Source organism: Numida meleagris, chromosome 6, assembly GCF_002078875.1.
Source record: "Numida meleagris isolate 19003 breed g44 Domestic line chromosome 6, NumMel1.0, whole genome shotgun sequence".
In the NCBI taxonomy this organism is placed as follows: domain Eukaryota; kingdom Metazoa; phylum Chordata; class Aves; order Galliformes; family Numididae; genus Numida; species Numida meleagris.
The window spans coordinates 2,710,422-2,738,082 of NC_034414.1; the positions used below are offsets into that span (position 1 = coordinate 2,710,422).

Below are 27,661 nucleotides of genomic sequence, written 5' to 3' on the forward strand. Positions count from 1 at the left end.
ACGAGCATTCATAAGAACAGAAGTACACAAATGGCTGGAAAAGTTAATAATTTGGGTAAAATACATCAGCTGGCAGCATACTGGCCTTATCTTCCTAGCACGTGGAGACAGAACACAGGAGGAACTTGATGTTTCCCTGGACTTCTTTCTATAGATGGTGTCAATCAACATTGGCAAATAAGATATTGAGCAATTCCACGGACTTATTTCTTCAGCTCAAGAACCCTAGACATTCATTTCTCTTGTGATTCACCAAAACAGTCAGCTTCAGCAAACAGAGCAGAGATTGCAGCAATGTTTCTCTTGGTGTTCCCTCCAATATGCAGTAAAAGTAAGCATTAATAAACGTGGGAGTGAAATGACGTAAAGTGAGAAGGTGGGTGAGTAACAGCTTATGAAGGTAAGAGGATAATTTCGGTGCTATTTGATGCAACGTCAAATTTTCCAATTTATTCTTCAACGTTTCTAAAAGACACTTGCCACTCTGATATGTTTGAAAAAGCAAATATGACAAATGTAACATCTTAAGCCTCGGCACAATATTGGGATTGAAGGATAGTCTGAAATATCTTCATTCTTTTTGGCAAAGACATCACTCGTCTCCCGTTCAGAGAATACTTACAGACCTGGCCCTTACAAGACAGCCAGTGTGCCCACTATGCAAAACCAGATGACGAGGAGCAACGCTTTCTGACAAGTTGCATAAACGAGATTTATTCGTCTGCAGATTGGTGTATCATAAGCATCACTGTCTGGGAGCAGGCTGCTGTTAAATATAGAAGCAATCTGAAATGCATTTTTGTAGAAGGAGGGATTTCAAATTTAGTTTGATGTCCTTATATCCAGACCTAGCTGAACTAATAAATAAGAAAACCGGTGTCGTGCCAATTACAATCTCCCTGAAAACAAAGATGACATCAGAAATCTCAGAAGAATCTCCATTGCAAGTGTCCTGAGCAGAAATGCATTATACATAGCACAACAAGCAGAAGTCCAACCATTCTATTACATTTTTAAGACTGAGTTCAGAAAACCTTGAGATTTAACTGACATTACATGGAATTTAGAAGTTCTATTAGATCAAATCTGAAGTAAGTTTCTCCTGAAAGTGATGTTTGTTTGTTTTTTAGCATAATCATTTCTTCCACTCCCCTTTTTCCCTCTTTGTTCTTAACATAACATAAATAACAAAATACCTCAAAAGAATTTATTTTATAGTATTTCTGGCCAAACCGAGACAGACTACTATTTGGAGTTCTAATTTAGGTTGACGGCTTACATTTGTGGAGTACTTTGCTAGGTTATCTTACTGTCTGAGATAAAACATGTGAAGCGTAACAATTTCTAGGTCATTATTCTTCATCGGAAATGAAGATGGCCCCACCATCAAAGCATAAAATCCCATTAAAAAGCATAAGATTTTGACAAGAATCTACTTCTTTTCTACCCTTTCACATTGAGTGGGAGACAGACAGGCTGTCCCTGTGTAAACAAACTGCAACCATAGAGAAGTAAATGTTTTGCATAAGACTGACATAAAGAATACATCTATCTACATCATAAACTGTAGTGCAAGCACAGGGATTCCCTGATCAGCCTTAAGCAATTTCATTCTGATGGCAAGAAGGTTTGTGCCCAGTAGGTCCTGCTTTACTTGCCTCTGAAAGATGGATGCTCTCCATGTACCTTGTTTGAAAACTACTTTGAACACCTCTGCACTACATCACAGACTGGTGGTTTCTTTTTGGTTTGGTTGCTTTTTCTTTTGTTGGTGTTTTAGAATTTTGGTGTGTGTTTATTTATTTTTCAAGTTTGGTGTTTTCTGGTTTTTGGTTTTTTTTTTCCTTTTGATTTTAATAAAACCAAAGCTCGAACCTTCGCCCAGAAGAAAGAAGGGACCTTCTTTCACCAAAAAGAGAAACGATGTGATTTGCTGCTTTAGGCCCTCACTTATGCATCAAAATAAGGAAACAGAGCCAAATACATTCCTAGAAATAATGAAGCTATACCACAAGTCAACTTCTCCCCTTGTTTTTAAACACAGCCTGCCGCAAAGTGCATGCTTTCTTCAGGTATAATAAGACCACAAGTCATATGCTTAATGGTACTTCTACAAAACAAGTACTTGCAAAACATCAGCTCTCCATGCACAATCACCCAAGCTTGATAGAAATCAGAATACTTCTGCAGCCTAGAAAACTCAGATGGCTAAAGTAAGTGCGAAAGGAATTCTGAGCAGGAGACACAGGACTGAGTCAATGCCCTTGCGTTTCTGGAAGAATTCAAAAAGCACAATATTAAAACAGTCTTTGTTATCCACCCAGCTTACACGAAAATGCTAAACTAGTCTACATCAACCTCTTTTTTTCCCCCCCTCAGTTCACTCTGAGTCATGGGGAAAAAGAAAGGGAGGGCTGCCTTTGGCGTCCTGCTCAAGGGCATAGCAGTGGGGTGGCTGCAGACAAGGACTTCATCACAAGCAAGCCTTACTCTTCCACCTCAAAATCTAGGAAGGGGCAGGGTTCTTTCTGCTCTCCTATCAGTCTAAACAAAAAAGACGCTGAAATTCTGTCCATAACCCATAGGGTGTTTCGTAGAACAGAATCATAGAATCCTTAGAGTTGGGAGGGACATCTGAAGGCCATCTAGTCCAACAGGGACACCACAGCTCCACCAGGCTGCCCAGGGCCTTATCCAGCCTCACCTTGAAAGTCTCCAGGGACAAGGCATCAACCACATCACTGGGCAACCTATTCCAGTTTCCAAAACCAAGAACATTTCTTTCCTCTTCCATGAACCCCAGTATAGTAATGCCAAAGACATTCCCCTTTCCCCCCCTGCTGTAAAGAAAATAGTTGACCTCGAACATACATTTTGGGGAAAAAAGAAGCATTTGAGTCAGGTACTCATGTTTCATAAAGGAAGTGAATTCAAGTCATTTACATCTCTTCCAATAACAGGTGTACAACAGACCAAAACGCATACTGTCGTTAAGAAACAGCTGCCTACCAGAAATGGGCACAATTCTTCTATTCTGATATAAAGCAAAGGTGGTGTTTCTTCAGAAGACACTGAATTCTAGGTTGGCTTCTAACATCAGTTTCATAACACTGCCACTCATTTACACTATTAGGAAAAAAGTGTCAGCCATTTTAGTGACATGAAAATAATACAAATTCTGCCTTTCACAGCCCTGGTGTTTGCACATCCATTTAGTGAGTTGCTGTTTAGTTTTATTAATATTGTTACAAAAATGCATCTTATGCTTATTCTCAACTATAAAACTCTATTTCAGACCAATTTTGCATCTGGCAAATTTTATGCGTGGACAGAAGTTCCTCTTTCTCAGGCACTATCTTAGATAAAATACCAATTTTGCTTCAAACCAAGATGCTTCTAATGAGTCAGATATTTGCCATTTGGGCAACAAAAACATTGGTGATTTAAATACCTGATCTTCCAATTGTAATGTTTAACTCATATATAGAAAAGGTTCCTTCCAGCTTAAAACTAGCAAGACTCTTTTGACAAGATAATCGGTACTGCAGATCTCATTTACTAACACCCATGAATAACTTCATGCAGTTATTCCCTTCCACAAATGGTGTTTTTCCTAGTCAGAAGGCTTACATATCTGCACCCATAAAAACACACAGGCAAAACCAGATCCTTTGCCTATTATATGCTATGTGCACTTATTGAATGTACAGTGGGACTCGTTTCTATTGGTGCCTTCAGTGTAGTTTGAAAGAAGTAACATGCACACAACCATCACATTACATCTGCCCAAACCAAAAGGTCCATGGAAAGGTGAAAACGGAGAGGGAAACATAAGCTTTAGAATGCTAATTCCACCTCCAAAAACATATTCTCTTTCACTGTCTGTGGGACTCCAAGCAGTACATTTTACTGTTTCCATGCAAACAAATCGTTAACTGGACAGACAAGTATACCTCAATCTTATTACCACTCTGGCAGTACAAAGAAACTTGAAATATGATCAAGAGTAATAACTGTGGCTCAAAGCCACGTCAGAAGGTGTTGAAGAAACATTTAGACTTCGTCCTAAGAGACATGGTTTAGTGGGGAAATATTGGTGGTAGGTGGACGGCTGGAATGCATGATCTTAGAGGTATTTTCCAACCCTGGTGATTCTATGGAAAACAAGTTTAAGGAATACAGAAAAGTGTTCAAGAATATGAACTTTCTCTAATGTAACAGGCATGTCTTTCATATATATAGTTTTAGACCATGACAAGATTTTAGTAGTGCACGGTTCCGAAAATCAGAAATTAATACTGAACACAAGCTTAAGAACAATGTGTTTCTCTTCTTAACAAGACCGTAAAGTACATCAAGACGTGTGTTAATGCAGTTGTACTCGTCAATTCATTTGTTTACAATTAGCCTTGAAGACACGCCGATGACTTCTGAAGCTACAAAACCACGACACAAGGCAAAGACAATAATTTCACCTGTGACAAGGAAGAAAAAACCTCTGCTGTCCACATCTGCATTAACTATTGTGTTCATCAATTTCAGCACCAACGTATTAAACAGTGATGCTCTGCTTCTCTATAAACTTAGGGGAAAGAAAAAAAATCACAATGGAAAACTTTCTGCACCACAAGGCCTGTGCTTTTCCTTAGCTAAGCAATTTCACACAGCATGATATTAGATTCTGCTTTTTGCTAACACAACTGCTCCTAAAATCCTGCTACGTTCAGGTCTAGCTAATGCATTAACCATATGTTCCCAAGAAATACTGCTACAAACTACAGGCGGTGTCTTCTGCTGAAGGAGAATAAAGGATAGTCTCTTTCCAGTAGATGGCATATTGATAGCACTGTGTCATTTTTTAAGCTTCTACCATGTGCTGTTGAAAAACGACTCAAAGTTCTACGCAGGCAGTTAAGAATCAAGTGACTGAAGGCAGCTGCTGACCAGGATGGTGCAGTCCCTCCAGCCTTATAAATCACCAGCACTACAGCAGTGCCCGTGTCCTGTGCTACAGGATGGTATCAAAAGCAAAACTTGACAACACAAACAGTGCTTGAGCAGAATTTTAAGTGGACATTCTCACAATGATCATTTTCTTCCCTCAATTAGGGATGTTTTTGGGGTTTGATACTGAAGGCCTTTTTCCCAGATTACTCTCCTGAGCACTCAAGTCATTGATCTGACTTCTCATAAAATCTGTAAAGTATGAAAAATTTAAGTAACTTCCCACATTTCTTTTCACTACATTTTCATCTGTGCAAATCCAAGCAAGATGCAAACTTGTTTCTCTACTGCCCTGGTACTTCCTCCCCTCTTAAACTCTGGCATAATTTAGGAAAGAACATATCACTTTTAAATGAGTAGAACTATTAATCTAAATTCACAAGTTTCACACTTGGCTGCTAGTGAATGTTTCCTTTGACTGCTTATTAAATCAGAGAGGAAACCCACTGAATCAGTCTGTTAGAATTTTCCTCCGAGTTTTGTATTTCAAAGAGCACTGGAGTTGATTATATTGACTGGCTCTATAGCCTCTCAATCACAAGCATCACAGAAAAATGGAAGTTACACACACAACACCATCACCTCCCTCAAAAAAAAGAGCACAGTAGTGAAATAACTGAAGCATTATGATGCTCCTCACTTCTCCCTGCATTCAGATTTTACAGTTATCATTGTCCAGTGTTTGTGCATGCATTGAGAGGTGCCCCTGTTCTACCTTACTTTGAGTACCTAGCAGACACTTTCTCTTTTAAACTCTTTGAACAATTAAGGCATGAAACATGCAGGAAAAAAAACCAACTGTAAGAAGAAATGCCTTACCAGGCATTTTCTTGACAAATGCACACATTCTCTGGTAACATGCTTTACAGACTTCAAAGCTGACAGTGTACTTACAGCACAGCAGAGAAATGTCACGCTTAAAATTTAGGTTTATTTTCTGTTAAGCAGTGGGAATTTAAGAAGCCTGAAGAGAGAGCAGTGTTATTAGGACACACCTACTCTGCGCCCAGCATTAACTCTTCTTCTCTGAACAAGACAATGGGATAGAGTGTATCAGCTGTATCTTCCCTCGGCTGAACACGTTATGCCCACAGCACAAACATACTATCTCTAAGCAATTGTGTAACATACACTATCTTATCAGAGCACGGCACGTCAGAACAGTTTTTATTTTGGGGTTGCAGCAGGTTTTGTTTGTATTTTCAGTGACACGCTGTACTTGCACAGAAAGGAGTGCTGCTGGATTGCAAGAACTTTTTTAACATTTCCTGGCATTGAGATAACACTGCAACACCTCACCTGTATTTCACAGGAAAGAAGATAAACCTCTGGATGCAAAAGCCTGACCTGGGATAAGACTGTTGAAGTGTTTGTTTTTCTGCACTCAACAGGGGAAAATATTAGCACATTCTCCATGTCAGCAATTAGGTTTCCTTATTTCCCATGCTATTTGAAATGTTTAGATGTTGTACTAAGGGACATGGATTAGTGGGGAAATACTGGTGGTAGGTCGGACTGGATCACTGTGGAGGTTTTTTCCAACAATGGTGAGTCTATGATTCTATTGTTGCTGTATATATGGAGTTTATATTTGTTCACTGTCCTGTTTCACCTCTCAAGCTGTGGGTCAACTTATATAGGAGCAGCTCTAACTAACAGCATACAAAAGCCCAGAAACAGCACATAAAAGATTCAGCATGTCTCAGAGGAGCAAGAGGGGAAGGGGGGAGGCAAGGATCAGAAAAGATACCCGCACTTCAGACTTCCCACCCCAGCAGAAGCTGAAACCTGCATTATTCCTTTCATGAATAGTGAGAGGAAAAGAATGAACAGCAAACAGAACAGAACTGTAAGCAAAACAGCTCTCTGTACTCACCCAGCGCTGAAAACCAGTGCAGGAAAAAGAGGCAGCAAGTAATAAGCGGGGAGGAATTTCATGATGTAGCCCCTCTGTTTTGTTCTGTTCCTCAGCGATCCTCTTCTCAGCGTCTCCTGCCTCCTCTCCCGACCAATGGACTGACTAACGAAGGGAGCTCGAAGTGGGATGTGAGCTCTGGGAGTGATGTCAGAGGCAGAGAGCTGCTGCTGCGAGCCCACAGCCTGCTCGCGGCGATCAGTCAGCGCTGCCTCCAGCCGCGTCCTGGGGGGCTTGGTAGTGGTGAATAGGGAGGGACGGGCAGGCAGAAGCTGGCACTGGGCTTTAAGGTTATAGCAGAGCGGGGCTTAGGAGTTCCGCCTGGAAGAAGAAAGGAAAGGGAATGAAAATAACATCAATGTTTTCTAACCGGAGTCTGAATTTGTTTGAAGGGAAGCTATACAAGATTCATGGTACAGAGGCAGGAACTACTTGAAGGAGGCACCACGTAACAAATCAGCCTGACAGACTGGATCGGGAAAGGTATCACTTGAGTACAGCAAGAATTCATGAGTTATTATTTCAATTAGATATTCACTGGCCCCACTATCACATCAAGTTGAAGGTAAGAGTAGGAGTACGAGTTTCCAAAACGCTATTTCAAAACATTGATATCATCTCTAAAAACCATACATCAGCAGAAGCAACTCAGAAGACTTTCAGAGCATCTAAGACTATCTTTCCTCTCTTATTTTTACTTCATCTGATCTTAACGTTGATTTTAAAAAACACAAAGTAAAGCTCACTGTTAATTGACAGTGTTTTCATTTTAAGTATTCCTTACTCTGCCACAAGTGAAGTTTGTTGGAAGGCAAATCATGCAACAGCCATAGAATCACCAAGGTTGGAAAAGGCCTCCAAGATCATCCAGTCCAACTGTCCACCTAACATCAAGATTTCCCCACTAAACCATGCCCTTAGCACCACATCTAAATCTTTCTTGAACACTTCCAGGGATGGTGACTCCACCACCTCCCTGGGCAGCCCATCCCAGCTCCAGACCAACAGTACAACATCAAAACAAAAATTAACTTGGTGTAACACAAAAAACCAAACTCGTCTACAAGTGAGCAAGATCTGATCTTTAGATCAGATCTGTCTACGTGTTTGTCTGGTCATATGAAAGTCATCCAGAAACTACATTATATATCACATCCATAAAATAAGGGTTTCCGCAGTGTAAGTTGGTGTGTCACTGCATTCAATTGTTTGAGGAATCGTTTCGGATTGTATCAAAGCCAATAGAGATTCACTCATTGAAATGAACGGAAGCCTTTCTGAAATTAGTTTTGACCCTTATTAAGGCTTCACATGGTGGAGAGATGGAACTGACAAATTAAGTTACACACACTTCACAATGAAGTGAGAGGGAGGGGAGAGGAAAGGAGAACAAGAATAGGAATATAAATAGCCAAAAAAAAAAAAAAAAGAGCAAAATAATGTCTGAAAACTTCTGCATCCCAACAACAGTGTTTTTCTTCTGACACACTTGGCTGCAAGCTCTATTCGCCCGTGTTAATTTTAATCCACGTTTATTGTTATTTTGACAATACAAGACCAGCATGAAAGAAACAGTCATGTTGCCATGGATACTTATGACAGAACAGTAAAAAGGTCATGAGAAGCAGTCAGCTTCTCATTTTCTCTTCCAGAAAAAAGCCAATCTTCCCAGGCCACCAGGCACCTCACAGGCTGTACGAGCAGCTACGACTTCTTCCATCCTTCCTTTACATGTACACATGTATGGCATGGAAGAGTGGAGAGAAGAAGGCAGGTGTGCATCAAGGGAGTAATTTATGCTCAATTATACTGAGCAAGTTTAACAAATCTCATGGAATTTTGCCATATAATGAGGGTTTTTTTTAATTTTGCTGTTACTCTTGTTTATTTTTTGAGGAAGGGGATGAGTAATAGGGAGTCTTGGTTTCTGCTCCAGGTTCTCACTGTGTTTGCATGGGAAAAGAAATCCTCAAGAAGATGAGCGGCTTCAGCGCAAGTATTCTGCAACTACAGTCACAGAGTCATTAAGGTTGGAAAAGAACTCTAAGATCACCAAGCCCAAGCCACTTCCACCATGTCCAGTAAGAACAGCTGCATTTTTAAGAGACAAACCTGTGTAATTAAGGACCTAGGCACTTAATCGTAGACTCTACCGTTGTCAGACTTGATTGCGCTCAAGCTGTTTGCCCCAAGACATGAGAAGACATCTTTACAAGACAATCTTTTCCTCTTCCAACACAACTAACTGAACTAATCTTGAGCTTTGGAGGATTTGGGTTTGGGTGTTTTTCTTTTTATTTTTTAAAGAGGAGATGCATTTCAAAAAGCACAAAGTGCATCTTAAGAAAATAATCATATTTATATAAAAAATAGGAATTGTTGGTAGCTTTTCTTAGCTTTATATCATCTGTTTGGTGCTACACATATTTAAAAGGAGATCATATATTGATGTATAACAACTTCAAACATGTTAAATACAAATATTCTATATAAAGGCATTAGAAATGCAGAATTCAATAAATATTGTATTTTCACTCACAGAGAAGCATTCTCCCTTTTTCTGCTTACATTTATTGGCAGTTTTACTAAATATATGACTACCTCTAGCTTAGCAAGGAATAATTAAGGTGATTATACATGTTCTTTTACAAAGAACAACACCTTAAGTATAGATAAGAACAAAACACTGGAAATACTATTGCAAAATTCAAAACCAGTATCTTTCCATAGAAGTGCCAAGTCACACTATTTGTCACATAAACTTTTGCAAGTTTACCTAAATACACTGAGTATGGGAATATCATTGCCTACTGTAGGGAAGAAAGTAAATCAACTATCTCCATTTGCAAATACAGTACAAAGCTTAAGCTTGCCAGAGCAGAAAGACACTCACTTCTGCCTTTATCCATGTAGCAACTATTTCAGCTGGGGTCCCTATTTTATTTTTAGTCATTGGAAATAAAAATAGTAAGAAAAAAGAAGGAATTATGACATAATGATGTGATACTCAGTTATCTTGAATGCATATGTGCTTGGAGAAGCTTCCAAAAACACCTTCAATAGAACAGATCAGTAACATTTCCTGCTGTGGAAGAATAAAGTTGTCAATATGGCAGTCTTCACAAGACCGGACTTAGACAATTTGCAGAAGAATGAAGGCACAACACTTGGACAAATACAAAGCATTTCCCTTCTGGGAGCTTTACAAATGCAGCTGGCTTATGTTTTTATCACAGTTACTACTGAAAGGCTACAGCTGAGGCAAAGTACGAGTAGAACTCAACCATCCCCATTTCATGGCTTGTGCTCTATAAAGCACGCTAAGGTATGGTGGAAATACCACATCACTACTGCAGTTCAGAGAGTGCCAGCTTTTATTTCATGCATGTATTAATCCACTCGAGCACACGCAAACGCATCTACATGTATATTTTTTGAACCATAGAGCCATTACAGGTAACTAGAAAAGTAACTTGATACTTTTCAAGACTGAAATGCAATATGCTATGTAAAGACTAGGCAACAAGTAATAATTTTAATCTTGGAAGTCAGATCTGATAAATAGCATGTTAAATATCAGAGGGAATACGCAAAAAGGCATTTCTTAAGGATAGTTTTTATGAGCTAGCTGATGCACACATCACTGGTCTCAGCAATGCAAGATATCCACAAGCACAGCTCTGGAGTAGTAGCGCTGGTTGAGCAGGAGCAAAAGGGACAACAGACTTAACAGAAGCCAGTTTCTCTTCTTTGCAGAAGACTAAGAAACCAACTGTGTCTCCTTGTTCTCTTACACACCCACCACCCTCATGCGACCTAATCAAAAGGACAACTAACGTCATCAACAGGATTCTCTCTCCCTCTGCCACTTGTAGTTCCTAAACCAGATACATTTTCTATGTTTGTAAGACATCTCAGGAGCACTGAACTTCACAGCTAAGTGACCCAGCAGCTTGCTTGCCAGAATTCCTTCTCCTGGAAGGATGGAAGACCAAGAGCCAGTAAATTTAAATCCATCTAAAGTAATTGAATAATAATAGATAGTCAAAAGACAAAATCTAATTTTACAAAACCCTAGTTTGAAAAAAGAATGACAAAGATTTCTAAAACACAGGTGATGAAGACAAAGCTCTTCTTCGTCTTTTTTTTTTTTTACCTAAAACAAAATCCAGAAGCCATCTCTTACATGGATTCTCAGCTACCAAGGTCTGAATACCCGCTCAACATTCAACCTTACTTCAAATTCCATTCACATACCCCTTCCTTCAAAAAAGCGATTTCACTTTAGCTTCAGAAACAGATTCACCATGCCTCTTCCCACTTTTTCTCCTGCTTCTCCCACACCATTTTCTTGCTCTTCCATCCACCAGCAGACTGTTTTTCTGCCTTTGGGAATACTGCCTAATTAAAATCTTAGCACATCTGTTAAGCTACCAAAAGGCAAAATATTCTTACCAAAACAGGAAGGCAAAGTGTAAGTCTCAGGGTGAAGTATCGCAATGTCCCTGGGCCCAGTATCTCACTGCCACACGTACAAACTCAATCAGCAAAAACTCATACATCAACTGCATGCATTAGTTGTATTAATGCTCTTGACTGAGATCTGACGCATCAGCGATGATCATTTTGTGAGATAATAGGTTTGGAGCGACTGATGCTCTGCTCAAGCTTCAACACGTGCTTTTATAAATCCTGTGGGAATCCACCTGCTCTGCATGGTGAAGCCCCAGTGACCTGTCTGCATGGGAAAGGAAGGCAGCGTCCTAAGCATATAAAACGTGGAAGTTCCTACCAGTTTCTTTTTTAAAGGCATGTGTTTCACTGTCAGGTATAAGTATGTCATTTTTTTTAAGAGATTTCCAAGGGAGCTCATTCCATACTGAAGAACGACCCAATTTAGAAGTTTATTAAAATAAGAAATTTACAGAAATTTAACCTCCTATCTCTCCTTTGAGCAGGTTAGACTTCCAGAACAAATTATCCTGTCAACCTTTAGCACATACATGCAGCCCACAGAGGTCTGCTGTTGAAATGCAGAGAAATGAGCAATGTCACACATCTGTAATTACTGAAAAGAAAGAATAACTCAGTATCATTCTCAGAAACCTCTTTTTCCACTATTCAAAACAGCGGTGACTATGAATGCTTACCACACCTGGTCTGCCTAGCTTTGTTACCCATTGCAGGCATATGTTTTATGCAATGCTAGGGCTACAGTAATTCTAGAAGCAACAGCAAGTCTTGATCCAACCACTGCACAAAACAACAGGAAGTTCTAGGAATTTCAGAAAATAGAAAACGAGAGCAAAGCCAACTCACCCCCAAATAGCTGGACATACCTATCATTATCACAGAACCAGCAGTGTTGAACTACTTCACCCATAAATTTACAGTCTGTGTGCTAGGTGGAAGGGAGGAGGAGAAGAAAACAGCACTATGAAAAATCCAGTTCTCTTCTTGCTTCATAAGGTGTGTAAACAGAGGAAGCAGATCAGCACCTTAACATCTACAAACAACCTGCATCATATTACTTAACACTAAGAAAATCTCAATTTTTTACTTTTATTATGCAAGTGGTTGCAAAGTTAAGAGCCCCTTATGCATCTAAAACTTACAACTTGTAGAAGCTGTTGTGCATGGTGTATATTCAGACCATGTGGTATTAAGTATGTCAAGTCCAAGGTTACAGAAAGCCCTCTCATTCCATTGCTTTTTGTGATTTATATTTCAGCTCAGCTAGCAATCAGGTTCACCAAGGTCACTGAAAAAAAGGAGTTAGGAACACCTTCAGAAAACTGTTCCAGGCAGCAGTTGTTCACTTCTGAACTTTCTTCCTTTTTTAGAATCTCAGAGTCAAGGTTTGCTTATATCCAACAGAAGCCTCAGGGCAAATCTGCCATCTCAGACCAAAATTCAAGAGCGCTGAAATCAGCACGTGTTAGAAACAGAAGACAGAAAGAATATGGGAATGCAAAGGTGATACGACAATCTGCAAACAAGTACTTCAAGAACTACTTACTGTTTAACTCTGAAATATTTCCTTCCTTAATACATAAAGCCAGACTGCACAAGTGACTTTTATAAGACAAAAGCTACTGATAAACTCCCCGGTCAAAAAAATCAAGTCCCCAGAATGACTTTTTCCATTTGTGTCAGACTAATTTGTTTAAAAATCTGAAAGATCAGGCAACAAGACAGTATTTATTGTTTTCAAAATAAAGGAAGAACAACAATCACATCCGAGTAGCCCTGGAGAGGTTGGGAACCACTCTCATTTCTTCCACATCAGACATATTTTTCGAGGTATAAGGTTCAACGCACCTCTGAAGTACGCTAAGAGTTGCTTTAAGAAATTGTTTGCATTTTAAATGGATTGCTTTTCAATTTTCAAGTCTCTCTGGAGTTCAAGAGAATTTTTTTAATATATTAAATACGCCTGATGTTATTGAAAAACAGAATGGTTTTTACTTTATCAGAAAATCTTTCAAGAATTCTCTTCTTAATCAGAACGTAGCACATTCAGTGGAGCGTGAATCCAGCCAGCACTGATCCATTAACGCATCACAAAGTTTTCACACACAAATTGAGTCGCTGACTGAAGATCCTTTGAAAAGCTTCTTCAAAGTATTTGTAGCCATTAAAAACTTTTCTCACTGCTTCTCCCCTTAATATAAAAAAGCAAACGGTGGCGGTACCTATACTTACATGTAGGACAGATCTCCTCTCCCAGTACTGTATTTGGGCCCTAACTCATCATGAATTATAAAACAAAGCAATAAAAAAGGCTCTAACTAGATCAGCTGTGAAGCATTTAGTCTTTAAAAGCTCCAATGAGATCGAACCTCATCCAAGAGAGACTTAAACCATTATGATGTTTCTGTCTTTACCTTCACAAATATCCCCATCCTGATGATGCAAATATCAGAGTTGATGGCCACGCTACTGAAACCTATACAGGTTTCCAACATACTTAAGCATTTCTGATAAATTAACACACAAGTTCATCACCTTTGGGAACTTACGATGCGAAATATCGAGAGTCATTTGGTGCGGGGTGAATCACACTGAGGCTACAAGATTCTCACAAGGAATTCCATGTTCCAACAAGCACTTACAGCTTCGTGTGACGTATCATGACTAGCCTCAGGCAAAAAGCATAAATGGATAGTTCGATAACGTGCAACATGATTATCAGCTGTGCAGAAAGAACATGCATAAACCACACCTTTATTTTGTCATCCTGAAACCGTTATGGCTATTTATGATGGTCATAAATACGTTTTCCACTTATTTCTATACTTGTTTTACTGTGTTGTTTCATGATACACGAGTAGTCACAGTGTTTTTATGGCCAAATAGAGGATATTGGAGTAGACTGTGAGCAATGGAGAATGTTCCATGGCATCCTTCCACAGAGCTACAACAGAACATGTTGCATGATCTCACTTGCACCAGTGATGTATGCAAAGTGCCTCCCCCAAAAGGAGTCTGCATAACTTCTCTTAAGAAAGGAGGAATCAGGTCAGGCTCTAACTGATAACTGGATTTCCTTGATGAAACAATGAGAATTTCCTAATATTTTTAACTGTTTTCTGTTCTACCCTATTAAAAATCTAGCTTTTGAAAAGCTAAGGGAAGTGCAGATCTAATTCAAATTTTATTAGATATGACACGCATTACAATTATACTATCAAGAACGTACCAAAATGTCATTAATACAGAATTAATGGGAACTCCGGGAAAATGACTACATTACATCAACAGCGAGACTGTCACACTAATATTAAGCTATAATTGCATAGTTAAAAATTCTTGTAGGTTCTACATTATAATGGAACAACTGCACCTTATTACTTAAGCACAGAGTCTGAAGTGGTTGTGTCAAGACTACCACGGCATTACATTTATTTCTTGTATTAGTTATTTATACATTTAATGTACACAGCGTTAATAATCTAAAACTTAAATCAGTTCATTACTATATATTTGTATGGACAGCATAAAGCATCAGTCAAGTAGACTGAACAAGTACGACAGGAAAATTTCTGTCCTGTTTATCTGAAAAAATTCAGATATTAAGTCACTGCATATTACCTACCTTACTGTGCTGGGAACCACAGGAGGAAAACAGCATCTGCACTTCTCTGCAGCCATCTGTGATCCTATCTACAGCAAAAAGTGAAACAGACAGAGGAAATTTCAGCTCCAGACTGAGATACTGAGCTTGTGAAAACCCTTATGGCCTAAGAGTCTTCACAACACTCCAACTTCTGGTTTTCTTCACTGATCTAAAGTTTCAAATTAAAGCCAGTACATGTACTGTTTAGGTATCTACTTCACAAATATTACCAATATTAAAACGAACTATTATGATGAAGTTGGACACTTCGTTAATTACAAAGTCACTATCGTTCAGTTTCAATCAACGCTGCTGAGATAGTTTAACAATCTCTCACTGAGTTCTTTAATACCGCCAAAAGAGGAGAGGGGGGGAAAGAGGGAACTTTTCACCTTATTTTGAAAATCTTTTCTTTTCTTTTTTTTTTTTTTTTTAATTTTTTACTTTTACTGCTGAAAAACATTTGTGCTGTGGTCACTTTGGTTCCCAGCCCAGTAGTCACTTGCCATTCTGCCAAGCCAGTTATACCCAAAAGGTCCCTTAGAGAGGCCCTGAGCAGCACAAAAAGATACAACACCCCAGGCGTACAACAACTGAGTGCGTGTAAGTTTAGATGGTACTGTGAGAAAATAATCCTCCAAAATTCATTTCTTTCAGTTTGACTTCAGCACTCCTGCATTTCAGTACAAAGTTATAGTTAATTTGTTACCTTACAACAAGTTCTTCTCCATCTTTAAATGAAAGAAACCAACCAAGCAGGATTCCAGGGTAGCGCTGTAAGATTTCATGTTCCATTGACTTTTTCTTGTCATTTCTACATTTTGTGAAATGCACCATTTTGCCTTTCAGAATCTGGTCAAGTTGAGGTTCTATCATATTTCACTGTGGAAGTCTAATTGAATCAAGGACTAATTGATAATTATCTATTTCAGCACAGTCCCCAAGATAAAGCTGCAATCCTCAAACTCTCTCTCTTTTCAGCTCACCTTGCAACTAGAAAAGTGTTAAGGGCAGAGGTTTCAGCAGGTTTCCAATACACTGCCCCCAGTTCTTTAGATCGAGGAGAATGTAAAATTATGTTCACATACATACAAAAATCATTAAAAATGCTAAGTGATTGAAAAGAAGACTGAATCCCTGCAGAGTAACCCAGAACCACAACGTTATGATCTCTACGCATGCTTTTTCCCTTCCCATCTCTACTCTCTAACCTAATTTTCTAGCAGAAGAAAAAGGAAAATTGGCCCGTATTAATCTGTGAAGCTGTAAGAGAGAAAAAGAATGACACAAAGGACTGTGTAAGGGTACATAGCTAAAAGAAAAGCTTTTTTCACCTTACAGCTGGATGATTGCTGCTTTTCTTTCAAGAAAGATGAGTTCTTGCAATTGCCCACATGTCTAACAAGTATTCTAGAAGCTGGAAGGATAGAGAACAGATAAGATTTTTTCATTACATCCAGGCTGGGTCACAGGGATCTCATTAAAGCACAGCATGCAAGATGGCATACACATGTGAGCTTTCAAATCCCATTCTTTAATCCCAGTATGTTCTGCAAAAAAAAGTCATTATTTGAACTGTGCATAAGGTGGACTGACGTAGCCCTAAGCACACTTGCATTTCAGTAATAACCTCCAAGAAAAACACTTTGCAGAGTAACTCACTAGGAAAACTATGTCTACGTTCTGGCCTAAGCTGAGAAAAATGACCCATCAACTGACAGTACCTACCATGATATAGAATGCTACCGCAGAATCATAGAATGGCTTCGGTTGGAAGGGAGCCCAAGGATCGCCAAGTTCCAACCCCCCTGCCACAGGCAGGGCCACCAACCTCCAGATCTGGCACTAGACCAGGTTGCCCAGGGCCCCATCCAGCCTATCCTCTAATGGCACTCGAGCTGAGCGCCTAAGCTACTCTATCTGACAAGAAGATTGAGTATGTTCAGACAGTGCTTCAAAGGTGACAGCATATTGCTCAGTGCACTGATGGTAAGAGCTCTGCTTCCGCACAGGTTAAACATAACATTCCACTATGAATTCAGAACCACCTGCTCCCGTATTTTCACCCGCGTTTGCGTTAATACTCACTTTTCAGCATCAACTTCACTGAAAAGATCAACACCAACAAAAACCAAGTACTTCTCTGGTAGCTCTAGCTCCATCTTCATAAGGTTGTATTCTGAGACTCTCAGGGGGCAAATCCCTCTGAATTCAAGGCAGCAAGTTGTTTCATCTTTTGAAATAAGTGCCTGAGAGACTATCTACCTTAGCTATTTATTTACTTGTTTGTTTTTTTTGTAGCCAAGGTACCCAGCAGAAGTAATGTGCCCTATTGCAGATTACTTAAATGGGAAAATTAAATTAAGGAAAGTAAGAAAAACACTCAGATAAATTGCTTTTCTACTGTTGTTCTTCAAAAAACAAATTCTTATGGTCAAAGAGCACAATGCCTACAAATCAAATCTGACGTATTTCTTCTCACCTTTTGGGCTTGTATGTGGTCTGAGATGGGAGGTATAATGGAAAATATTTCATATTTTTCATTTTTGTTTTTAAAAGTAACAGAAAACAAATGGGCTGAGGCTCTCGGAGCACAGGGATGAACTATCATGCTGCTGCAGCCTTAAATTGAAACACCACAGTCCTTGTGCCCTTTTCAAACTATCAGCCTCACATTTAAGCAGCCAACAATATTGACTTTTGTGTGTGTGTGTAAGACTTGCTGAACATGAGCCTGTTGTCCAGATAAGGCAAACTGAAGTATGCAGCAATACATTAGTATGTAACTTTGCTCAATATATAGCTAGGAAGTGATAAACGGGTTTATTCACCTTTTCTAAAGCGTAGAAGAACTATCAGCATGCAATTTGTACTGCAGAGACCTTACTGGATGGTGACTTTTACCCATAACAGATCACCTGCAACAAAGACTAACCCATTCAATACATTATTCGAGCATTTTTACTGAGATTTATTATTAGTCTAGGACAAACCACAACATTTTATGCAGCCACCCTCTACAGTATATTAAATAATGTCTTATTTTGTAAATATTATCAATATAATCCTTGAGCTAATTCTTTTCATTAGATAGGGAGGATGATGTGTCTAAATGCTAAGTTTCTAATCAATATTTTACAATGGAAAGTTCTAAAAATGCTGTGAATAACTTCAGAAAGTGGTACAGATCTAAGAAATGCAAACTAATACTTCATGGTATTCTTCAATTTACTCATTCCCGTAAGGAAGATGACAGCATGTAAAGTTCCACAGTAAGTAGTTAAATCCTCTGACAGCTCTCCTGTCTGCTCCTTGATCTTTATACTTTCATACTAACGAACTTCAGCATTTGATGGTGCAAGACTTTCTTATTCCAGCTTCTTAATTTGAGGTTGATTCTGACAGATTTGAACAGCAAGAATAGGTTTCGCAGGTCACAAACCCAGCATATAATTATCTTTAATTACAATCTGGCAGAGCGCTGTAAGCAGCCACGTGAAGCCCATCAAAATTGAATTTGATAGCAGACTATATGATCAAGAACCGCAGTATACAGGATTTGAGGAAGTAAGCTTTCCATTTTGGGTTTGCCATCCTCTAGGGAAAGCCTTTTCCTTTACCAAAATCTTCCTAATAGAACTGTACTGACCTCTACCCTCTTCAATACTTCTTTAACTTCTCCCCATTGGCATCCTTGCTGCACAGCCTGCTGCAGAACCTTCAACAGCGCTGAGCACAGGCATCTTAAAACCATATTTCTGCTACTACAGATTATCCTCACATTCAACACTATGTTATAGTTTCTCCCCAACCTTGTGCAAACCTTCAGAGCTACGGTTTCAGTAGACTTAACTGAGCCCGACTGCAGAAACACTGTGAGGCAAGCAAGGATTGGATTACTTAGGCAACCATGGTGGCTTTAATACAGTAAGTCAACTCATGCATTAGTTCCATCTATACTTGTACTAAGGGTAATTATATTACAGCACCTTAAAAACAAAGCAGCTCAACTCCACTATTAATGCTATTCTTGCTTACAGAAGCACTTAATTCTACTCCAATAAAGTTGGCATTTCATACTTTTTGAAGGAGAAGAAGAAAAATCAAGAAAAATACGCTCATTTAAAAATGCAATAAACTGAGCTCCATTAGGCAGCACTTCCATCTCCTGAGCTACTAGGCACCTTGCAACTATGGAATCCACCCTTAGCAAAGAAGGTAAGACACAGAACACACAGATAAACAAGGCTTAGAGCACAAGTTTAGGTTTAATACCCTTGGATACCGTTATCCAGCCTATATGCGCTTCCTGAAGCCGCTTGTCCATTTTGTTCAAGTTTCTAAAAATTCAGGTTTGATGATAACTATTTTCCGTCACAAGCAGAGCAATGCCCTGCTGGATTTCAGGTGCTCACCTTGCATTTCAGTAGAGCTCTTGCAAGAAGCAGAAGGGACCAATGAAGAGCTTCAGATGCTGCATACATGCATGTTCTTTACTCAGAAAACCAGTGCCACTCTGCATCCATCCAAGCAGCAGCCCTAATTCCCAACAAAGCAACAGGCAGCATTATGCCAGATAGCAAACTAATGAAAAACCACGAACATCTGCCTACTAATTAGAGCATACCAATTTTTTTCAAAGGAAAAAAAAGATAAATATTTGGAGAAGCCCGGTGAGCTGCAAATGTAAACATTTTGAAAATATATATTCAAAACCTTGGCTTTTTTTTTTTTTTTTTGCCTTAACTCAGTGAGCTCTGTATAGAAATGTGGACTGAATAAGTTAATTTTCAAGTAATACCGCTTGTATTTTCCATGCAGGCTTGCAATATATTTTCCGAATCCAACCTGCAGGTTACTAATGACATACACAGTATGTGATTCACATTATTTTCGCTTTCCTCCTTTAGCCACTGTCCTTCTGGGGCACTGATGCTCCTCAGCCACGTACCAGCTCTCTGTCTTGCTGCTCATAAGGCAGCAGGTGGTGAGGAACAAACACTGTTGTGTAACTTCCTTGGCAGAGCCATAGCAATTTGGTCAGCTGCACAAAAATATCATCGTAAACAGCGAGTACTTGAAATCATCTGAGTAAGCGACAGATGCTTTTAGTGTAGCTGCACCATCAGGTTAGCAGAAAGGTGGTCTCCCCCACTCCCTAAATGTAGCTGGTTTAGGCTGTACAAATACAGGTTACAGCATAATTGCCCATCGGTTCTTCTTTCCCTCTCTCCTCTTCTGCTGCACTCCTTAACCCAATAACTACTGATGAAAAACAGGAGGCACCCTTAGGAGCCTTGTCCTACTGACATTAATGGACAACTTCTGCTCAAATCCCAAAGAGAAATCAGGAGAAGAAAACAGTTATCAATGAAAAAACTCATCTTTCATCTCCCCTTTTCAAATGTTTCACCTTGCTCTCTAAAATACCCTCTGCTACCTCGTCATAAGGTTAAGCCTAGAGAACATCAGACTGCGTTTGTTCATGCTACACCAACAACTTACTGTGTCCTTCATTAGGGTTTTCTCGCAGAATCAGAAGGCCCTGTGAGGGCAAACCTCACACTCACTTCTCTGAAACCCAATAGGGAAAAGCAACTGGGAGCCACAGTCACAATAAACCTCACTACTGTCATTGACCAGCTCTACGTTGCACAAAATAAAGCAGTGATCCAATATACCCTCCATAGAGGAAATGAGTAAGATGTCCAAGAACGCTGGAAACAGGTATTTCAGACTGATGACAATAAATTTTCTCCCTAGATTCCTGTTTGGAAGTCAGGTGGACTCCACAAAGTTAGAAAGCAACTGCAGACTTCCTTGCAAGTTACCGATCTATTTTTTTTTTCCTATTTTTTTTTTCCTAAAGGACCTTGGATTCTGACAGTCAGTATATTTCTTTCATGGCTACGTGAACCACTGTGGGTTTGCTGTCATGCTTCACTTTCAGTATATTATCCTTTCTGTATTTTTTATTTCATCTTCATTAATTTTCAGGTCCTCTGATACCAAGGGACGTATTTCTCATTTTGTACTTCATCAGCCTCCAACACCGTGGGTCAAAAAAGCTCATCATTTCCAAATTATTTGGGTAAAGGAGCCTACAAACAGCCTGGTGTTCCGAAGTTAATACATCAAATCACTAGCCAGCATTTTAGGAAATTACAGCTATTACAGAGAGAACAAACCGTTGTCACTGATGACTGAAGCACTTCCTGCTGCAACTATTCCTTAATTCCATAACTTACTGATCTAAGTCTATAAAGCTATTCTTATAGCTTGTATTTTGCTTTCAAGTGTTGCAAAGGCATGCCTTTCAACCCCAGGAATGTGGAATTCTTTTCTAAATTTCTTTTTTTCAGTGATATTTCCAAAACTCTTCTTAATGCGCCTATGTATCTATCTGTACGTAGATGGAAATTCATGTATGCGTAAGCATGCCATGCATGACTGCATGAAAATGGGACAGAACAGCTACTCCTCTTTGTTTGTGGTTTGTCAAGAAAAAGACAGAAGTTGATACAGATAAGTTATCACTGTGATCAAGTCCATCTGGACCTCCCTCTGCCTGATTAGGACAAAGGAGGTGTGGAGTAACTCGGCCCTCACCTTCAAATATCCCCAAATTTAATATTTGCTCCTGAAACTAAGAGTTTAAACACACAAGTAACTATTCCATGCAAAAAATTTTATTCTGTGGCTTCATCGCGCCATACAGTGCACAGCATGTTGTCTTGGCTATAGATGTTCTCAGTACACAGGAGCAAGGCTGTATTTCTATCACATCGCTTTTGTTTTTCTAGGTTTGTTGTGTTTTTTTTTTAGTGAATTGCCTCCACCTGTGCTCCCAGGGCTGACTGGGTCTTTCCTCCAGGTGCTCAATCAGTGGCTCAGGCTGGGACTCAACAGTTCCCACGCACTCATCTTAAGGCAAACTGCCATTGGCTAAAATAAAATTCAGCTACGTATCATCTGCAATTATTAGAGCATCCACTGTGACAAGTTTCATACAGCTTTCCTCATGAAGAGAGCAGAAGACAAACAACACACTGTCCACAGCTGAAGGAAAAGGGACCTACTTTTTATGCAGGTAGACAGTGACAGGACAAGGGGGAATGAATTTAAACTGAAAGAGGGGAGGTTTACATTAGACGTTAGGAAGAAATTCTTCACTCAGAGGGTGGTGATATGCTGGAACAGGCTGTACAGAGAAACTGTGGATGCCCCATCCCTGCAGGTGTTCAAGGCCAGGCTGGATAGGCTTTGGGCAGTCTGACCTAGTGTCTAGGGCTGAAGGCTTTAAAACAGTATCCAAACAATTCCATCCCTTCTGAATAATAATGATGCTTCACTTCAGAAAGAAACCTCCAGTTGTCACTTAAATACCAATAGGATTTTCCTTGTGAAATGATATTTTAATAGGCTCTAATTGGCTTTATTTAACAGCGTATTTCACTATTGATTAGTGCTGTGTTGTTGCACAGGCACGATAAGCAGCTTCTCCTCCAAAAGCAGTTTGTTCAGAGTAGTGATGAATTTTTCTAATGCAGTCAAGGCAATTGAGAAGCAGCTCTTGGCTGCTCCAGCAGTTGTGTCCACCTACAGCAAGGAGCCAACCCGAGAACTCAGTAAGCCACCAGAAACAACTGCAAACTTCAAGCTGCTCCCCGATATTCAGGATGGAAGATCAATTCTGCTCCCTGAAAATACATACACTCTATTATGTTTCCTAAACACATCTCAGAGACATTCCTTTGCCATAGGCAAGCAATTCCTCTTTCTACATCCACACATCCCTCTTCAGTGGTAGCAATCATAGTCACAAAACAAACAGTGTTGGGCTGTGATTGGCCTAAGGAAACCCCAGGAAGTTTATGATTAGCAAACTCAGAATATTCATATTCCAAAAGCTAGGAGATGAAGTGAATCTGAACGTTTTGAAATTTATCACTGCCTTTATTAAGAAGGGCCAGGTGCAGAAGAGGTAGAGAGCTGAGTGGGTTCCTAAGGAGCCTCCCATGTTCTGAGAGAACTCACTTCAAGCTCATATTTCCTTAAGAAGTTTTTATTTCAGTATTTTATTTTCAAGTTATCAGTCAGGTTCACACTGAAGTGGTGCCTACCACTGCTTGGAAGCCCTGCTCAAGCACTGGCCAACCATGGGAGCTGTGCCTTTTGTTACAGAAGTGCTGGATGAAATCACTGATCACCACAAACATTAACTCCCATTTGATTTCACAGAATCATACACTCATAGAACCATTAAAGCCGGAAAAGACCACCAAGATCATCTAGTCCGACCAGCCACCTACCACCAATACAGCCCACTAACCATGGCCCTCAGTGCCACATCTACGCGGCTCTGGAACACATCCAAGGACAGCGATTCCACCGCCTCCCTGGGCAGCCTGTGCCAGTGCATCACCGCTCTTTTAGAGAAGAAAATTTTCGTTACTATCCAACTTGACCCTTCCCTGGTGCAACTTGAGGCCATTCCTCTTGACAACAGTGTGAACCGTATGTGACAACGCTAACTTCCTATTCAGATCTCATAAGCTTTACACAACTTCAGCTTTGCAAACTGCAATTTAAAGGTGCAATAGACACCTTTTTAACTACAGCTAAACAGGAAAAAATAAGCTAGTTTCAATGTGCTATCTCAGCATCCATCTAAATCCATGTTTTTCTTCACTTACAGCACTTTGAATCCTTTATCTCTTGTAAATAAGTAGCGGACATTGAATGAAAGTCACAGCTGACTCAATAATTCACACACAAAACAAGGCCAGACTCGCCTTGAGAGAACAAAGAGTGATGGAAGAAGTTTAAAACTTTCATTACACGTCATTTTCCATTTTTTTAAACAATTTTGATGCAAAAGAAAGTGTTGCTTTTTGTTGTGGCTGATTGGTATATTGCATGTTATTTTTTTCTTTTTTGAGGCAGAGGGGCTTTTTTTTTTTTCCCTTTAACTCCTAATGACATACTGGAGCCAACTACACTCTAGAAACGACGTTATATAAAAAAAATGCAGACCATACTATCATGAATCACCACTGGGATGCCTAGGGAATTTACAACTCAAGTATTCAACTGCTGGAAGCAGGCATACAAAGCACGCTAGCGCAGAATGGAAATGCTCAGGCAATGTGACAGTCAGGTGCACCATCACATGCAGCGCAGATGAGTCACCAGGTGTAACAACTCAGTGGCAAACTTGCTCAGAGCAGGCACTGGGCTGCATTCAGATGACTGCAGTATCTCTCTGTGGCTGCTATCTGTGTGCAGAATCGAGTCCTTTAAGGTAAGCCACTCACCAGAGACATGAGATTTCCTGAGACGGAGAGCAGCTGACAATTTCCTTGCAGTGCATCTTTGAGCAAACCTTCCTCTGTATTTCTTCCACAGCTCATTTCTCTGTAGACCATTGAGATCTATGTATTTAAAAGGCTGTAATTTCACCACTTCAGTCAATCTCTATTTTTATTATCCTTACAGGAAATATCTTTTGAGTGTACTTCAGTACAGCTGGCTTGGAAATGTATTCCCCACCCTGGACAAGAGACTGACAATTTTCAAGCTTTTCCTTAACTATTTCAATCCATGACAACAATTTAAGATATCCATTTTCATTATATTTTTCTTCAAATGATGAATGCTGACACTCTGACACGCGATTTTATCAAAGCAGCTCAGCAAATCAACCCCCACAGTAATTTTCAACTCATCTGTTGCTCTACAACCAACTGATACTGTGTACATGTGACCAACTTTGCTTTCGTAGCTCATTCTACCGTGCACAGATGTAACATTAATTCCTGTTTTTCTCCCCAACTCACAGAATATTTGCCAGAGCTGCTAGCTACCCCAAAGGGCAACAACACTCAGGTAGGAGGGCAGACTTTGAACTGTTCAGGAGACTGCTAGGGAGGGTCCCTTGGGATTCGGTCTTGGACGGTAAAGGGGTCCAGGAAGGCTGGTCGCTTCTCAAGAAGGAAGTCCTGAAGGCACAGGAAAAGGCTGTCCCCTGAGCCACAAGATGAGCTGGCGGGGAAGGAGACCTGCGTGGATGAACAGGGACCATTTCCTGAGGCTCCAGGAGAAAAAGAGAATCTACCCCCTGTGGAAGAAGGGATGGACAACTCAGGGAGAGTACAAAGAGGTGGTTAGGATGTGCAGGGAGAAAATTAGAAAGGCAAAGGCCCAGCTTGAACACAGTAACTTGGCCGCTGGTGTAAAAGGGAACAAGAAACTTTTACAAATGTATTAACAGTAAGAGGAGGACCAAGGAGAATCTCCATTCTTTACTGGATACGGCTAGGAATGTGACCACTGAGGACACTGAAAAGGCTGAGGTTCTCAATGCCTTTTTTACATCTGTCTTTAAAAGTCAGATCAGCTATCCTCAGAGTACTCTACTCTCTGACCTGGAAGTCTCAGGTGGGGAGCTGAATAAACCCCCCACAATTCAGGAGGAAACAGTCAGAGACCTACTGCTCCACCTGGACTGCCACAAGTCCATGGGGACAGATGAGATCCATCTAAGAGTACTGAGGGAGCTGGAGGAGGAGATAGCCGGGCTGCTTTCCATCATCTATTAGCGTTCCTGGTCAACTGGAGAGGTCCCAGAAGACTGGAGACTTGCCAGCGTGACTCCCATCTACAAGAAGGGTCATAAGGAGGATCCAGGGAACTACAGGCCTGTCAGCCTGACCTAGGTGCCAGGGAAGGTTATGGAGCAGATTGTCTTGAGGGAGATCACACTTCATGTGCGGGACAACCACGGGATCAGGCCCAACCAGCATGGGTTCATGAAGGGCAGGTCCTTCTTGGCCAACCTTATCTCCATCTATGATCTAGCAACCTGCCTGGTGGATGAGGGAAAGGCTGCTGATGTGGTCTACCTAGAGTTCAGCAAAGCCTTTGACACTCTCTCCCACAGTATTCTCCTGGAGAAGCTGGCAGCCCACGGCTGGTAGAGTCACTGTCCCTAGAGGTGTTCAAGGAACGTTTAGATGTGTTGAGGGACATGGTTTAGTGGGAAATACTGGTGATAGATGGATGGTTAGACTGGATGATCTTGTCGGTCTTTTCCAACCTTGGTGATTCTATGATGCTATTCTATGATTCTCTTGATAGAAGCCAATTCTGTGGTGCAGTTCCTTTAAAACATTGCGTTGCTTTTGGACCACTTGATGGTGGTCCAGATGATCTCTAAGATCATCAAGTCCAACCCCAGCCCACCCCACCATGCCCACTGACCACGTCCTTCAGTGTCACATCCCCATGGTTCTGGAACACCCCCAGTGTGTTATTTTGCTGATGTTAGCATTTATATTCAATTGATATGAACTTCTAAATAAATTAAGATTTTTCAGCTTCTGTAGCTTTAAGGATGTAGAAAAATGAAGTCCAAAGACAGCTGTGACTGTCCATGATGCATTTTATGAAATGGTGGTGGTAATAACCTAGCCTCATCTTATTCACAGTAATATGTATTTTAAATCAACATAGTGTTTAAGGGAATTCATGAGCTGCTTACTGAATCAGGTGATGAATATCAGGTCTGTAGTATTTACTGCAGGTTCTGATCAGTCAGGTATCAGTATGAGTATCATTGCCACGCCATCCAAATGCCTTTATCTTGCAGTAACTTTAAATGCACTGGTAACTAAAAGTGAGATAAAAACCCCAGTCACTCTATTTCCTTACAGCTGTTCTCCTCAGTACCACGTATGAGGAGATCAGTAGCTTGTTCAGACTGTCTATGGCTAACAATACTTTTTAAACAAGTCGTTGCAACTCTGCCTTTTTTTCCCTACAACAACGAAACTTTTGTTTTGGCAACCTCATTAAGAAAACCTCGGTTTTGCTTCATTGCTAACTGTACACAAATCCGGATGTTTGTAGACCAGTATACATAATGAAACTCTCTCTCCAGTAGCCTTTGCAACCTCTGCGTAGCTGGATCAGAGCCTTATTTACGCAGCTAGTGATGCAGACTTGGAGCTAGCTTATGCTGTTGACAACTTCTAAGCCAAGCAACCAAGCAGCTTTTCAGTAACATCGCAACAGAGAAACCTTGCACATGCTGAACACGTTATAGACTCCCGTCTCAGCTTTTCCACTGACACATGCATGAAGTGGGCAAGGTCAGGTTTTTTTCCCCATTCACTAAGAGCCCTGCTATGCATTTGATGCAACCTTAAGAAGCCACAAGCCTGGGCATCGCTGTCAAAGGTGACACAGAATGTGGCAATCCATAGCCAGTGTAGATTCTGGGATTTATTAAAGAGCCATGAAGATCAGTTTTATTCCACTTCACTGTTTAACACTCACTCACTTGCTCCCTACTTCTCCCCCTGCAGCATTACATTCCCCATTGCAGGACCAGCAAGGTCAGGTAGAAAGACGCATTGGTTCACACCACGCAGCTCATCACAGTTACTGGGATCTCACCAGCAGAAGTCCCTGAGCATCCCCCACCATTAACTCCCATCACATGTTCCAGACTTGTAGTTGCTTCTCCTTCAGCCATTATCTTCATCTTTCTGCTTCTCCTAGACGAAACAGCTGAAGTGCAGAAGAACAACACATGGCCAGCCTCTAACTGCTGCCTCTGT

The 27,661-nt window shown here is 40.3% G+C and overlaps 1 protein-coding gene across 9 annotated transcripts in view; it reads right to left on the bottom strand.

Moving 5' to 3' along the window:
* Window positions 1-27,661, bottom strand: part of LOC110401422 (leucine zipper protein 2-like) — a 188,762-nt gene that overhangs the window by 129,744 nt on the left and 31,357 nt on the right. For 4 of the 9 annotated variants that reach the window (XR_002440373.1, XR_002440372.1, XM_021402543.1 and 1 more), the window contains exons 1-3: window positions 19,454-19,571; window positions 15,018-15,085; window positions 6,881-7,240 (exon numbers count right to left, since the gene is read on the bottom strand). Coding sequence is in view for 7 of the 9 variants with exons in the window: in XM_021402543.1 (XP_021258218.1) it covers window positions 6,881-6,942 (62 nt within the window). In the remaining 2 variants the exon portion in view is untranslated. Of the gene's footprint in view, window positions 1-6,880; window positions 7,241-15,017; window positions 15,086-16,372; window positions 16,451-19,453; window positions 19,572-27,661 lie in introns of those variants that run through there. The other 5 variants (XM_021402540.1, XM_021402539.1, XM_021402541.1 and 2 more) reach the window with 3 other exon arrangements.